The sequence below is a fragment of the Tachysurus vachellii genome, chromosome 13 (assembly GCF_030014155.1).
Source record: "Tachysurus vachellii isolate PV-2020 chromosome 13, HZAU_Pvac_v1, whole genome shotgun sequence".
NCBI lineage: Eukaryota > Metazoa > Chordata > Actinopteri > Siluriformes > Bagridae > Tachysurus > Tachysurus vachellii.
Window position 1 is genome coordinate 3,246,377 of NC_083472.1, and position 13,807 is coordinate 3,260,183.

Consider the following 13,807-nt stretch of genomic DNA (forward strand, 5'->3'; position numbering starts at 1 on the left):
TTACAGTACAATGATGGATGATCAGGAATGAGCAAACAGGAGTGAATAAATGTTTATTATTATGTACGTCGTGTAGACAGACACACAGACAGACAGACTTCCATTATAAGACTTGCATACGTTTCCATCTTGTCTCAGTACAGGGAAATGTGTACACACACATACACACACCACACACACATCATGCATGCGCGCACACATGCACACACACGCGCACACACACACGCACACACATACACACTATGTTCTCACTATGAAGTCATTTATCAATAGAATTAAAGCAAATGATCAAATGGTTAAGTCCCTGTATTGTTGGTCAGAAGATCAGGGTTCAAGCCCCAGCACTGCCAAGCTGCAACTGTTGGGCCCTTGAACAAGGCCCTTAACCCTCTCTGCTCCAGTGATATATCATGTCAGACCCTGTGCTCTGACCAAAACCTCCAAATTTATGTGAAGAAAGATATGTGAAGAAAGAATTTCACTGTGCTTTAATGTATATGTGACAAAATAAAGGCTTCTATTCTATCAGAGCACTCAGTATCTATTCAGTGTCCCTGAGATGACGCGTAGCAATGTTCTTAAACTTTCACATCTGTTATGACTAATAAAAAGCAACACACACACACACACACAAAGAGCGAGCTGTACATCTATACAAATATATGTCTAAACCAATCCTGATGAATGCTTGATTCTGATTGGTCAGAAGGTGTTGATCAGCAGCTCTGACAGTGGTGCAGCATTAAAACTATCACTATTTTGCTATATCATGGTTTCTATAGCAACAGTTAAATGACAGGGATTTGTGCAGCAGATGTTGATATCATTTTACCCTTATGAATGAATTTTTTTTTTTTTTTTAAGTGCATTACATTCTGTTAGAAGATGTGTAAATATGTCTGTAAGGAGTCTCAAGTTTTGGTGCTTTCTAACTGTTACAATTCAAAGAGCTTCACTGATTGAAACCGAAACAATCTCAATTCACGAATGTTCCACGACACTAAATGTAGCTATAAATGGACGAAAAAAAATGTTTTTATGTTCTAAAATAAAAGAACAGCCTCTTTCTTATTGTCAGTTAGTTTTCATCTGGCTACCAAAAAGTCACCTGAGATAAAGACCTCCCACAGCATGAAGGTAATAGATACATATGTCCAGCAGAGGGCGATCTAATCACTCAGAAGTTAAGTGACTTTTGTTTTTTTCTTAAATCATGCCAGTAAAACATTCCTTTCAATTCCGACACACAGCCAGGTAAATTTTTTCATTCTTGCGTGTATAAAAATGCAGCCTATAAAAAGTGTCTCTATGGTCACCAGCAGGTTCTCCTGCAGGTTCACAGTAAACTCTCTGAGACAAACTTGTCCCACTTCCTTAGCAAGGCTGAAATGGCTTTTTCCTTCATAGTGGGAGGCAAGGAGCTGTACCTGAAACCAAACCAAACAAAAGATCAGATCAGCAAATATCCTGAGTGAAGAATTTCCTAAGACTGTGGATGTGTTTTATTTAAAAAGGCTGAAATTCACGTGTTCACGTTTGTCCTGAATCGACAGTGAAGCCTTTCTGAAGGAAGCAGAAAATACGAATACATCTACTTTAATTATGATTTGGTATGAATTTGTGCAAGATTCGTTTGTTAATGAAAAAAAAAATACTTCAGTCATCTTCCAATTTTACTTACGCCTGTTAGATAAAGAGGAACCATTACATCCAGGTTCCTTTTCATAACTGATCTGAAACCTACACGTAAAACTAAAATCATATTCCGATCATCTTATAGATGCAACTGAAGCTAAAGAGTTTATAATGCACAGTTTAGTTTTGAGCAACAAAGCCAGCGTTGGAACAGCAGTGCAAACGTCATTTAAACAATATAACAGCTGTATATAAAAGGTTTGGATAAAATACACGGTTTGTGTTTTATAATTGAAAACTCGTCATGATTAAAAAAGAAGCAGCACTGAAAAGTGAAGGATTTTTGGGATCTGTGACGCAAACAAATCTTGCGAAGTGATCCGTTACCTTAGAGAGTTTAACACGAGCTGTTTCAGCGTCGCTAAATTCGATTTCATTCCTCCGAAGCCCACGAAAGCCTCGTAGAAGTCGTACGAGAGACCGGACGCTCCGAACAGAGCCGGGTCGTCGGAGCTGATCACCAAGGGATGGCCCTCTGCCATCAGCACGGCTGCTGGATGGTTCCGCAGGTCTGACACCAGCTTTAGGACCTGAGCAGGAAAGTCAAAGTGGCAGAATTTCATTTGAACAGACATTTGACCTGCATGGACAGCCCGTGACTCATGGGACTGCTGTGGATGAAGCCGCTTGGAGACTCGTGACACCGTCTTCGAGCTACTGTTATGTCGGTCAGATTTGTGCTCGAGTCTTCATTAGTGATCATTTGAAGACTTTAACAGAAAGGAATTAGTGTTAAATCTGTAATGAACTCAGAAATGACTCTCAGGAGCTCTTGGTTACACAATTCCACTGGACTATAAACTGATGTAGAAAGGACATTATTTACATTGACATTATTTCCTGTCCAGTGTCACCCAAATGAGGATGAGGTTCACTTGTAAGTCTGGTTCCTCTCAAGGTTCCTTCCTCATATCATCTCAGGGAGTTATTCCTTACCATCGTCACCTCCGGCTTGCTCATTAGTGATAAATGTTAGAGATAAATAGTAACTTCATTTTAAACTTTTAAAATGTAATTTATTCTGTTTCCATTCTCCTGTAAAGCTGTTTTGAGACAATGTGGATTGTTAAAAGCGCCAAACAAATAAATTGTATTGAACGTTTCACATTTCAGAAAGTGCTTTCGCATATCACCAGAAACGTCCAGGACTTTTGGAAATTCGTTTCAGTTGATGACAAAATACAATACGCTGTACACTGAAAACGTAACACTACGTACAAAGCATTTTGTATAGATGCTATATACAATCACTCATTTTCTACCGCTTATCCGAACTACCTCGGTTCACGGGGAGCCTGTGCCTATCTCAGGCATCATCGGGCATCAAGGCAGGATACACCCTGGACGGAGTGCCAACCCATCACAGGGCACACACACTCTCTCATTCACTCACGCAATCACACACTACGGACAATTTTCCAGAGATGCCAATCAACCTACCATGCATGTCTTTGGACCGGGGGAGGAAACCGGAGTACCCGGAGGAAACCCCCGAGGCACGGGGAGAACATGTAAACTCCACACAACCCCCGACCCTGGAGGTGTGAGGCAAACGTGCTAACCACTAAGCCACCGTGCCCCCGGCAGTAATTATTGAATGGAAATAAGAATCCTCGTTTATTCGATCACACCTGGATGAAAACAGGAAGCTACCTGATTAGAGATGGGGCAAACTTCCACCGCTACATTCATCTTCCTGGAGAGCTCTTTGACCACGGGGTGACGCGGCATCGCAAAGCCGTGTCCGATCCGAGACGTGTTGAAGAGCAGGGCGTCCATCATGTTCTGATCCACTGCTGTGCCTTCTGAGTCTACACAGGAAGTGGAAGACGTACGCTTTACAGAGGAAAATCAGACACGGGTCAATCTACATAAATATATTTGGGTGTGTTGTGTGTGCTGTACTGGTCTCTCCTGCATGGAAGAAGAAGGGCAGATGGACGCCGCGCTCCTCCGGCAGACCCAAAGCCTCTTTAAAGTACCACAGGGGATTTCCATTATCTTCATGACCCACCTAAAATATGTAAATCATTTTTCTTTTAAAAATAAATAAATAAATAAATAAAAATCCTCATTCATTCATTTTCTACCGCTTATCCGAACTACCTCGGGTCACGGGGAGCCTGTGTCTATCTCAGGCGTCATCGGGCATCAAGGCAGGATACACCCTGGATGGAGTGCCAACCCATCACAGGGCACACACACACTCTCATTCACTCACGCAATCACACACTATGGACAATTTTCCAGAGATGCCAATCAACCTACCATGCATGTCTTTGGATCGGGGGAGGAAACCGGAGTACCCGGAGGAAACCCCCGAGGCACGGGGAGAACATGCAAACTCCACACACACAAGGCGGAGGCGGGAATCGAACCCCCAACCCTGGAGGTGTGACGCGAACGTGCTAACCACTAAGCCTAAATAATAATAATAATTTTAAATAATGAGAACATGAGCATTATTGTTTCGTTTCTCCTTGTTGTTTTGGGATGGAAGACTTTTTTAGAATAAAAAACTAACAAACAAATAAGAATTTAAAAAAAATAAAAAAAATAAGGAACAGAAAATAATGTTTTTCTGATTTTATTTTTATAGGGCTACTTTCAGTTCTTTCAGCACTGAGACCTGGCAACCCTGCACACCTTGGTACATTAGCTCACTTGGCTAAGTTTCAATGCACGCTTTCATTTCCTATTAAAGGATAAACGGATCTCACAAACGCTGTGATTAGTGAATAAAAATTCTTGTTGAATGACTGAATCCACTGAAAAAGGAAACCTAAACACATGATCATGTTTATTTTTGCTGTATCGATAAATTCCTTGTTAGTTCATCACCTTGGGCACGTAGGTTGTGTGTGTTTGGTTTTTTCTGAAGAATCTTGATTTGTTCTGTTATTAGATCTTAGGTTGTAACTTACAAAGTCAAAGCCTGCCATGATGTCTGGAAAGTTCCTCTGCAGCCTAATGGCCTCCTCGACCACCTTTACGGCTTGTGTCGAATTCAAGCCTCTGAGACACACACACACACACACACACACACACACACACACACACACACACACACACACACACACACACACACACACACACACACACACACACACACACACACACACACACACACACACACACACACACACACACACACACACACTTAAATAGCTCTTATACCATGCCATCCACATAAGAAATGCTGTATTAAAGACAAACCTGTGGACAGTGAAAATTATTCGGGCTCCTAAGAAGTCGGGATGCTGAGCTGTGAAGTGTTGGACCACGTCCTGACAAGCCCTCATGCTCCAGTCCCGACTGTTCAGTCTGCCGTCGAGCTCGTACGTCTGAGTGACACCAAAAATCTAATTATTTCTGAATGTTCTTTTCTATAAGACTTAGAGCGAAGAGTAAACACACACACACACACACACACACTATATGCACACACACTATATGCATATACACACACACACCACACACACTACATGCACACACACTATATGCACACACACTATATGCACACACACACACCACACACACACAAACACAAACACACACCACACACACACTATATGCACACACACACACACACACACACTATATGCACACACACTATATGCGCACACACTATATGCGCGCACACTATATGCGCGCACACTATATGCGCGCACACTATATGCGCGCACACTATATGCGCGCACACACACACACACACGTACCAGCGGCATAAGAGCTCGGATTTCCACATACATAACGTTGTCACTGTGGAACTGCCTGAAACCTTCATAAAGATAATCCTTAAAGACGGGAGCATAGGTGACCAACCCAAAGGCCACCAAGAAAGCTTGCTCGAACCTTTTCCAGACGACGTCTTGGTTGGGATACTCGCTGTCCGGGTCCTCGGTGACCAGCGTCAGGTTTCGGATAAAGCTGCAAAAAAAAACATATTTTGTTCTACTACTACTACAGACTGTGTTTTTTTCTGTAAAACATCAGGTTCCGTCACCTTTTGTCCAATTCAGTGGTGTTGTGTTTCTCCCTAAGGGTTTTGAGCAGAGTCCATGCGGAACAGGAAGGCGCCGCTTTGGGCTGCGCGGACGAGAACACGAATCGCACAGAGCCGTCGTCGGTGAAGCACGCGTAGCAATTCTCCCTGTAAGTCACGTTCTTCACCAACCATTCAACTCCAACCATGCCAAAGTCATGCACGTGTAGAGCTGCTCCTGAAAGAGATCAGACAGGACTTCTTGAGCAGACAGAGTTTTCACTGTAATGAAGAGTGCTAGATGTCTGAGAATAAACCGTACCCTTGGGCATCTTCTGCAGCAGGCTGAAGACTGGACTTGCGTCGATCAGAGGCTTGGCTTTAAAAAAGTGCATAGCAGGGGGGAAGTCTGGCGCTGCCATTTCCTGCCACTTCATCTGGTACAGTTTTTCATCGAGGAGCTTTTCTTGTCTGTTCAGAATCACCTCACCTCCGATTTCTCTGCTCACCTCTAGCTTCATCAGAGCCTCTCGTCGGTGCGGATCAGGCATCGAGTCGCACCATGACGTGAAGAGCAGCAACAAGAGCAACGTCAAACCCAGCTGCATCGTCCACGGCGACACACACACGGCTCTGGAAAGAAATAAGAAATATTCTGAGAGTTCGTACAATTACAGAGGCATATTTTAAAATAAACAGGGATTGTGCAGAGCTGTGTGTTGTTCAGACTGGGAATATGACTCCTAGGATGAGCGACAGGACAGTCTTAATGATTACAGCAGTATACCAATGGCAGGTGGAACAAATAACATTGACTATCTCACTACACTGGCAGCTGTAACAGAGTGGAAAATATTGCACAGCAAGTGAACGGTCAGTTCTTGTATCTGATGTGTTGGAGTCAGGAAAAAAATCAGCGTGACTTTGAAAAGGGCCTAATTGTGATGGCAAGGCGACTGGAAGCATCACTACATCTCTGAAACAGCTGGTCTGGTGGGATGTCTGATGAGGGAAGGAAAGAATAACCGCTGAACCAGTGACAGAAGGAAAGAAGGAAGGAAATACAGAATAACACTTACACTTCTCTTTTCATCTTTCTGCCCTGCTGATGGGGGAAAAACAGTCAGGTTGGTTTCCATCACTATGTGATTTTTTTCCCCTTCCAACATTTCAAACCAAAAGTGTTTGTTTTCTATTCACTAACTTTACAAACTAACACTGTTTCTCCATAATGACATGTTGGTAAAGTCACAAAGACAATTTTTTTTTAACTTCCAAAAAAAAGGATCACAATTCATCATTTAAACTTGACAGCAAAAACACTAACACCATAGTCACTGTAATAAGAAAAGAGATCTAGAAAGGAAAAGAAAAGGAAAGAAAAGAAAAGGGAAAAGGAAAGGAAAGGAGTCTATATTAAAACTGTCAGTAACCTCCATGACTGTCAGTAACCTCCTCATTATCATCACTCATGTAGATTTCAAGTATTTTCCGTGTAATTACCCAAATATGACCTGGCTGTGCTTTTATCCTCCCTTTATATGCTTAACAACAACAACAATAACAATAATAATAACAGCAATAACAATAATAACGGCAATAACAATAATAACAATAATAACAACAATGACACTAACACTAATAATAATAACATTAACACTAACACTAATAATAATAATAATAACACTAAGACTAATAATAATAATATTAATAACACTAATAACAATTACATTAACATTATTAACAATAATAACAATAACAATAACACTAACACTAACATTAACACTAATAACAATAAGAATAACACTAACATTAACACTAATAACAATAACACTAACATTAACACTAATAACAATAACACTAACATTAACACTAATAACACTAACACTAACATTAACACTAATAACAACACTAACACTAACACTAATAACAATAACACTAACATTAACACTAATAACAATAACACTAACAGTAACATTAACACTAATAACAATAACACTAACATTAACACTAACATTAACACTAACACTAACATTAACACTAATAACAACACTAACACTAACATTAACACTAATAACAATAACACTAACAGTAACATTAACACTAATAATAACACTAACATTAACACTAATAACAATAACACTAACATTAACACTAACATTAACACTAATAATAACACTAACATTAACACTAACAACAACACTAACATTAACACTAATAACAACACTAACATTAACACTAATAACAACACTAACACTAATAATAATAACATTAACACTAATAACAATAACACTAACAGTAACATTAACACTAATAACAATAACACTAACATTAACAATAACACTAACATTAACACTAATAACAATAACACTAACACTAACACTAATAATAACACTAACATTAACACTAATAACATTAACACTAACATTAACACTAATAATAACACTAACATTAACACTAATAACAACACTAACACTAACATTAACACTAATAACAATAACACTAACATTAACACTAATAATAACACTAACATTAACACTAACACTAACCTTAACACTAATAACAATAACACTAACAGTAACATTAACACTAATAATAACACTAAAATTAACACTAACACTAACCTTAACACTAATAACAATAACACTAACAGTAACATTAACACTAATAACAATAACACTAACACTAACATTAACACTAATAACAATAACAACACTAACACTAACAGCAGCTGCTCACTGACTCATTGTCAGTGTTTTAGAGACAGAAGCACACGATCATCATCTAAACACGTTAAAACAATACAACTTAAGTATAATTCTTATCATTTAGTTAGTTTATTAAATAAAGACTCACCAAAATAATAAGAAATGGTCCAAAATATTGCAGTTAAAACCGTAAACAAAGCCTGCGACAGGATGCAATGAGGTTTCTCTGCTAACCCCTTTCCACTTCGGTTGCCAGGTTGCGGTTTATAACATCGAATAAAATATTCCTCTTATGCACTTTAAAAGTAGTAAGAGAGAGAGAGAGAGAGAGAGAGAGAGAGAGGACAAAGAGAGGGGGGAGAGAGAGAGAGAATCATGTTATAATAACAGCATAAATCTCTGATTGCTTTCCCCAGCACAGCATTATTAACTATGAATACCAACATGGCAACCCGACTCCTAACCGACTTTTCGCGTAAAGGCCAGGTGATATACGTCATTTCCGGTGAATAGGTGAAACGCCACAGACAGCTGTTATGATAATGGCTTTATTTTTATTTTCTAAGTTTAAAGTAAATATAACTAACATCGTAAACACCAATAGTTCAGTCTCTGTAAATTGTTTAAAAAGTCATTAAAATGATGAATTAAAAGTTCCTAATCATTGCAGAAAATTCATCAAATGCAGAAGATTTGTACCTTTTGACTGAGACACAATTTAGCACAAATATAACCAATAAAATGCTCAAAATATTTATTTTGCTGTATACGAATCTGAAACAGATTGAACTGTGACATCATCAACGTGTCCTGATGATCATGAGAAGAAAATGTTCCCTTTTTTTAATCTTGTTTTATGAGGTCACTTCATAAAAAGTACAGAATTGTTACCCAAATTATAGGATTAAAGGTAAATTAATAATCTAAGATATATCAGTAAATCGTTAGGACGGCTTTAACACCGTGACAAGCGTAAATGCTAATTAACCATAATATAGAATTTTCAAACAAATAAATAAACAAAATAAAGTTGTTGTTTCTTTGCTATATGTGAATAATGAAAAGTTTAATTTTTATAAGTTACTATAGGCTAAAAAAAAAAATTGTTGGATGATCTAAATAGCAACAGTATTTTGTTATTAAAACATTTTTTCGAACATTTTGTTATTAAAAAAAAGAAAATATTTTTAAGATAAGCTTAAATTCTAAAATTGATTATTTATTTATTATATTAAAATGAATGTGTCTTTTCCTGACCGTAAACGTCTGTTCAGAAATATTGTTCGGAAACATTGTTTTTAAAAAACACACACACACACACACACACACACACACACATATATATAAATAAATACATAAAATCACCAAGTGAAATATTCTCACATTTACCAGTGCACACAGAGACACAGAGAGTCAAGTTCCTTTGTTTTTTTATTCTAAGAAATGTACAGAGTATAGAAAACACTTCGGTCCATTTCCAAAAAAAAAAAAAAAAAAAAAAAAGAACCTGTAAACTTCACATCAAAATGAAATATACAAAAGTTGTTCTGATGCCGTTGTGCTACTGAGGTATCGACAACTGTTTAAAAATAAGATAAAGAAAAAAAAAGCGCAGACATTTATAAAAACAAGCCCCAAAAAAAAAGCAATGTACAAAATGTAAAAGAGCAAATAAATATGATTTATATTTAACCAAATCTAGTCGTCACTAGTGTAGATAGAAATACAGACAGCAAAGATGCTAAGGAATCAGTAGGCGTGGATCAGTCCCTAACTCAAATAAAAAAAAGAAATCTGTACAGTAGAAAATAATTCACATATCAGACAATCTAAAAGCACTTCATCTAGTGCTAAAATATTTTCTATCTATTTCTTTAATAAAAAAAAAGTGAGGTCAATGTTACATCAGCCTGCACCTAGTGATTTCTTCTGCTCCTATTTTTATTCACTGACAAAATGAATGAAATATGACTAGCAAACACTCTTCATACCAAAAGGGCTATAAAGTGTGTAGCCTTTGTACTGTATGACTCAAAACCGGACATACCTTTAGTTAAAACAAAACAACAACAAAAAAGCAGATGAGAAAACTTGCAGTGATCTGTTTGTAATGAGAAAAGACTCTATATGGTCTCCTGTATATGGTCTCCTGATGCTGTTTGAGTTTTTCTGCTTTAAAAAAGTTAAGGCTAGTTTTAATCACAGGTTTTGCAGTCGAAAGAGGAAATGTTGCAGTGTATACATGGAATTGTGTGTGTGAGAGCGTGTGTGTGTGAGAGAGAGAGAAAGAGAGAGAGAGCACGAGAGAGAGAGAGAGCGAGAGAGAGAGACTCGCCAGACTCCAACTTCATGAGGTAGATAGATGTGTGGAAATCAGCACAGATCTGGCTGTTAATATTAAATGTTACAGCTAAATGAATAAAAAGTAAAACAGGCGCACACACAGAGCTCATCGTCTCACACACAGAATCCACAAAATCCAACAGAATGCCAACTTTTCCTTCTGAAGAAAAACACGAATCTCGCAAAAACAAAAGAATTCATCACAGCTTCCAGATTCTTTTTGTTTCTTACCCACACGAGAGGCTGCAAAAAACACAACTCAAGATCATATAAAAACAATAAAAAAAGACCGTCTTCACATCAACTGAGGTCGAGTAATCATCACAGTTCCAGTCGCACGCCCACTTCGTCACTTCCCCTTTTAAAAAACTGATTCGCTTTATACCCGTATTAAAAGCACAACACCCTGAGGACGAATAGTGTGAAAGAGGAAGCACCAAAATATAAAAACATTTTTCGGTTCAGATGATCTGAATCTGAAGACTTGTCTCGTGTGATCTAATTTCACAGTTGATCATCACGATATTGATGCTTTTTCCGACACAAGCAGCTAAAACTCAGAATCAGACTCAGAGAAGAAAAAGCGTAGTGAAATACAGCTAGAAGAAAGTAGAAGAGGGAACCTCGGACAGCTTAAAAGTCTCTCCGTGATCACTGTGTGGATTTATACGTAAACTAGCATGGGAAAATCTCATCGAGTCGCGTTATATACATATACACACACACGTGTAGCACAAGTTCAAGGCCACTAATTCCAGTAATAAAGACTATCTCTAGTGCATAAAAGAGGAGCAGAGGAGCGCTACGAGTCCAAAAACATTCTACAAGCCAAGGCAGTGTTGAAGGACGCAGATCCTTATGTTCACGCTAGCACGCGAGTTGTTCATGTTTGTGGTTTCTCTCTTGCGGGCGTGGAAATTGTCATCACTAGCATTTTGGATTTACACACAACTTGTTTAAAATACATTTAAAGGTGTTCGATTTGCATGTTATAGCTAAACGTACTAGCTATGTTTTTCCACGAGGGGAACCGAGGAGCTCTGCTACCTCCTTCCGAGATTTAGGTTTCTTCATAATGTCTCTATACAAATTGGCGAAACGTCATACGCGTGAAGAAACGATGAAATCGCGGCAAGTCTGAGTGTGGAAGAAGAAACTGAAGAAATGTCAGACCACGTGACTGGTCTGAGAAATACTTCCAGTATACTCCAATTGTTTTGATTTGTCGTTTTGCAATTTAACGTGTCATACCTTATTTGAATACATTTGGGGAAAAAAAAAAAAAAGAAAATCACGTTTGCTACCATCAGTAAAATAGTGGCTAATTGTCACGCAGGTACAAAGGAAACGAACAAATGTTTCTGTGTTGCTTGCTAGTGTGAACGCAAGATTACATATTGCAAGACTACATGAAAATCTGAACAAGTTAAAGGTGGAGAGCAGTCTGCTGATCCACTCGCCACGCTGTAATCTATATTAGTGTTCGTTCATACATTCATGCACGCACACACACAACATTCAACAATGATGCAAAAGGCAACAGTTTCCAGTGTGTCCATGGAGAATAAAGACGCCCCAAGTACCTTCTTTTCAACACCTGAGTTTGACTTTGGAAAAGAACATCGAGTTACTACACAACCCCCTGACGTCTTTCCATGTAGCTGCGCATGCAGAGGATCCTGTGAGCTGTACATCCTACCATGTCAGAAGGTCAATACTCGCCACCAAAGTGCAGAAGCTCTCAAACATATGGAGCGTATATACAGATAGGGCAAGTCGCAGCCCCGACCACATTTCAGCCCGTAGAGATCGTCTATGCGGTCCAGAGGAAGCTGTACGTTCCAGGACACAAACACAAGCCAAAAACCACATGTGTCTTTTCACAGATACTTCTGCCAGCATCAAAATTTTATTAATTTTTTTTTTTTAGTTGAGGAAACGGTGCAGGTCTCTGCTCAGCCTTTTCCCTTTGATTTGTCCGTTACCTACATAAAGGCACAAAGTGAAAGAGTGTACGTTAATTACAGAGTTTTAAGATAAATGAAAATGTGAGTTTTATTACTCAACCTACATCATAACTGTTTAATCGATTACAACAGACAGGAAACGATCACCCTATGAAAAAAGGACAGCAATATTTAAACTTCACTTATTGAAGTGCAGTTCAATTTGAAGGGCAGTTGTTGAATTTTGCGAGTATAAGGTTGTGAGACTCATTGAATTATATATGATTATAGAATAATATATTTCATAACAGGGACCCTAATAGTCTGATTCACTCATAATACACCATTTACTTTTACAGAATTACTTTTAAGAGCAACAGCATTAGAGGTGCTTTGGCTTTATATATATATATATATATATATATACACTTTATAAGTGAGCTTTGAGTAAACAGGTTCATGTTCTTTTCTCATTTCATGGAAACATCAAAACAGCTGTTTGTGGTGGATAGAGATTCGCTTCAATTAGATACACATCTCCAGTAAGAGGAAATGAATTTTACATTCTTGCAAATCACAGAAACAGAAATGAAACTCAACATAACCTGACAAGAGAAAAGCACAAAACGTCAATGTTTTGCCTAAGGTTGCCAAATCCTACCTTTCACACTCCCTGCTTACTGCCAGGACCACTTGGAGCTGCTGCACTCATCAGGTGTTGCCTATCACATAGGAGAGAAATATACACATTATACTGTAAATATAATATTATTATATATTATTATGAAATACACACCTTGCAGGGTTACGAAAAAAAAAGTAAACTGGAAAACATTAGTGAAAGTCAGATTCTGTAGAATTAGCAATCACCTGTGAAAACTTTAGCCAATGTTGCCAGTTTACTCATTTTGTCAAGATATTTTTTAGACTCCTTTAGCATCTTCATTAAAAAAGCCAGATAACAAATGTAATGACTTCTTAAGCAGACAACAGAGAGTCCTACAATTAATATGGCTTTCCAACTTGTATCATAGCTGCAGGAAAGGTCTCTCAACTCGCCAACAGCGTGTAAAGTCCGAGTTGAGCTTAAGTAAGTCGATGTTCCATTACACTAATCACTACTGTTCCTG

General features: G+C 38.2%; 2 protein-coding genes across 3 annotated transcripts in view; both read right to left on the reverse strand.

Annotated features, from left to right (window-relative positions):
• Positions 1-36: 36 nt before the first annotated feature.
• On the reverse strand, positions 37-8,665 carry ada2a (adenosine deaminase 2a). 2 transcript variants are annotated; one of them, XM_060885341.1, is made up of 11 exons: positions 8,537-8,615; positions 6,760-6,785; positions 6,003-6,313; positions 5,702-5,918; positions 5,415-5,625; positions 4,912-5,039; positions 4,620-4,710; positions 3,601-3,709; positions 3,349-3,506; positions 2,023-2,225; positions 37-1,427 (listed from the first exon to the last, which is right to left on the reverse strand). In XM_060885341.1, the coding sequence occupies exons 2-11, from the start codon at positions 6,771-6,773 to the stop codon at positions 1,337-1,339; spliced, it is 1,533 nt and encodes a 510-aa protein (XP_060741324.1). In that variant the 5' UTR covers positions 6,774-6,785; positions 8,537-8,615; the 3' UTR covers positions 37-1,336. The 2 variants fall into 2 exon arrangements, with proteins under 2 accessions (XP_060741324.1, XP_060741325.1); XM_060885342.1 differs by lacking the exon at positions 6,760-6,785 and having other exon boundaries at positions 8,537-8,665.
• Positions 8,666-9,801: 1,136 nt separating this feature from the next.
• Positions 9,802-13,807, reverse strand: part of LOC132855483 (chromatin remodeling regulator CECR2) — a 37,627-nt gene continuing 33,621 nt past the window's right edge. Inside the window, exons 18-19 of the mRNA XM_060884448.1 lie at positions 13,339-13,399; positions 9,802-12,716 (exon numbers count right to left, since the gene is read on the reverse strand). Of these exons, the coding sequence (XP_060740431.1) occupies positions 13,342-13,399 (58 nt within the window). The 3' untranslated portion in view covers positions 9,802-12,716; positions 13,339-13,341. The remainder of the gene's footprint in view (positions 12,717-13,338; positions 13,400-13,807) is intronic.

Excerpts from the sequence above, each read along its gene's own strand:
- ada2a (XM_060885341.1), bottom strand. Across the intron at positions 3,507-3,600 it reads CTTCCATGCAGGAGAGACCA|ACTCAGAAGGCACAGCAGTG; the intron begins GTACAGCACACA and ends CTTCCTGTGTAG. Across the intron at positions 2,226-3,348 it reads TTTGCCCCATCTCTAATCAG|GTCCTAAAGCTGGTGTCAGA; the intron begins GTAGCTTCCTGT and ends TTTCCTGCTCAG.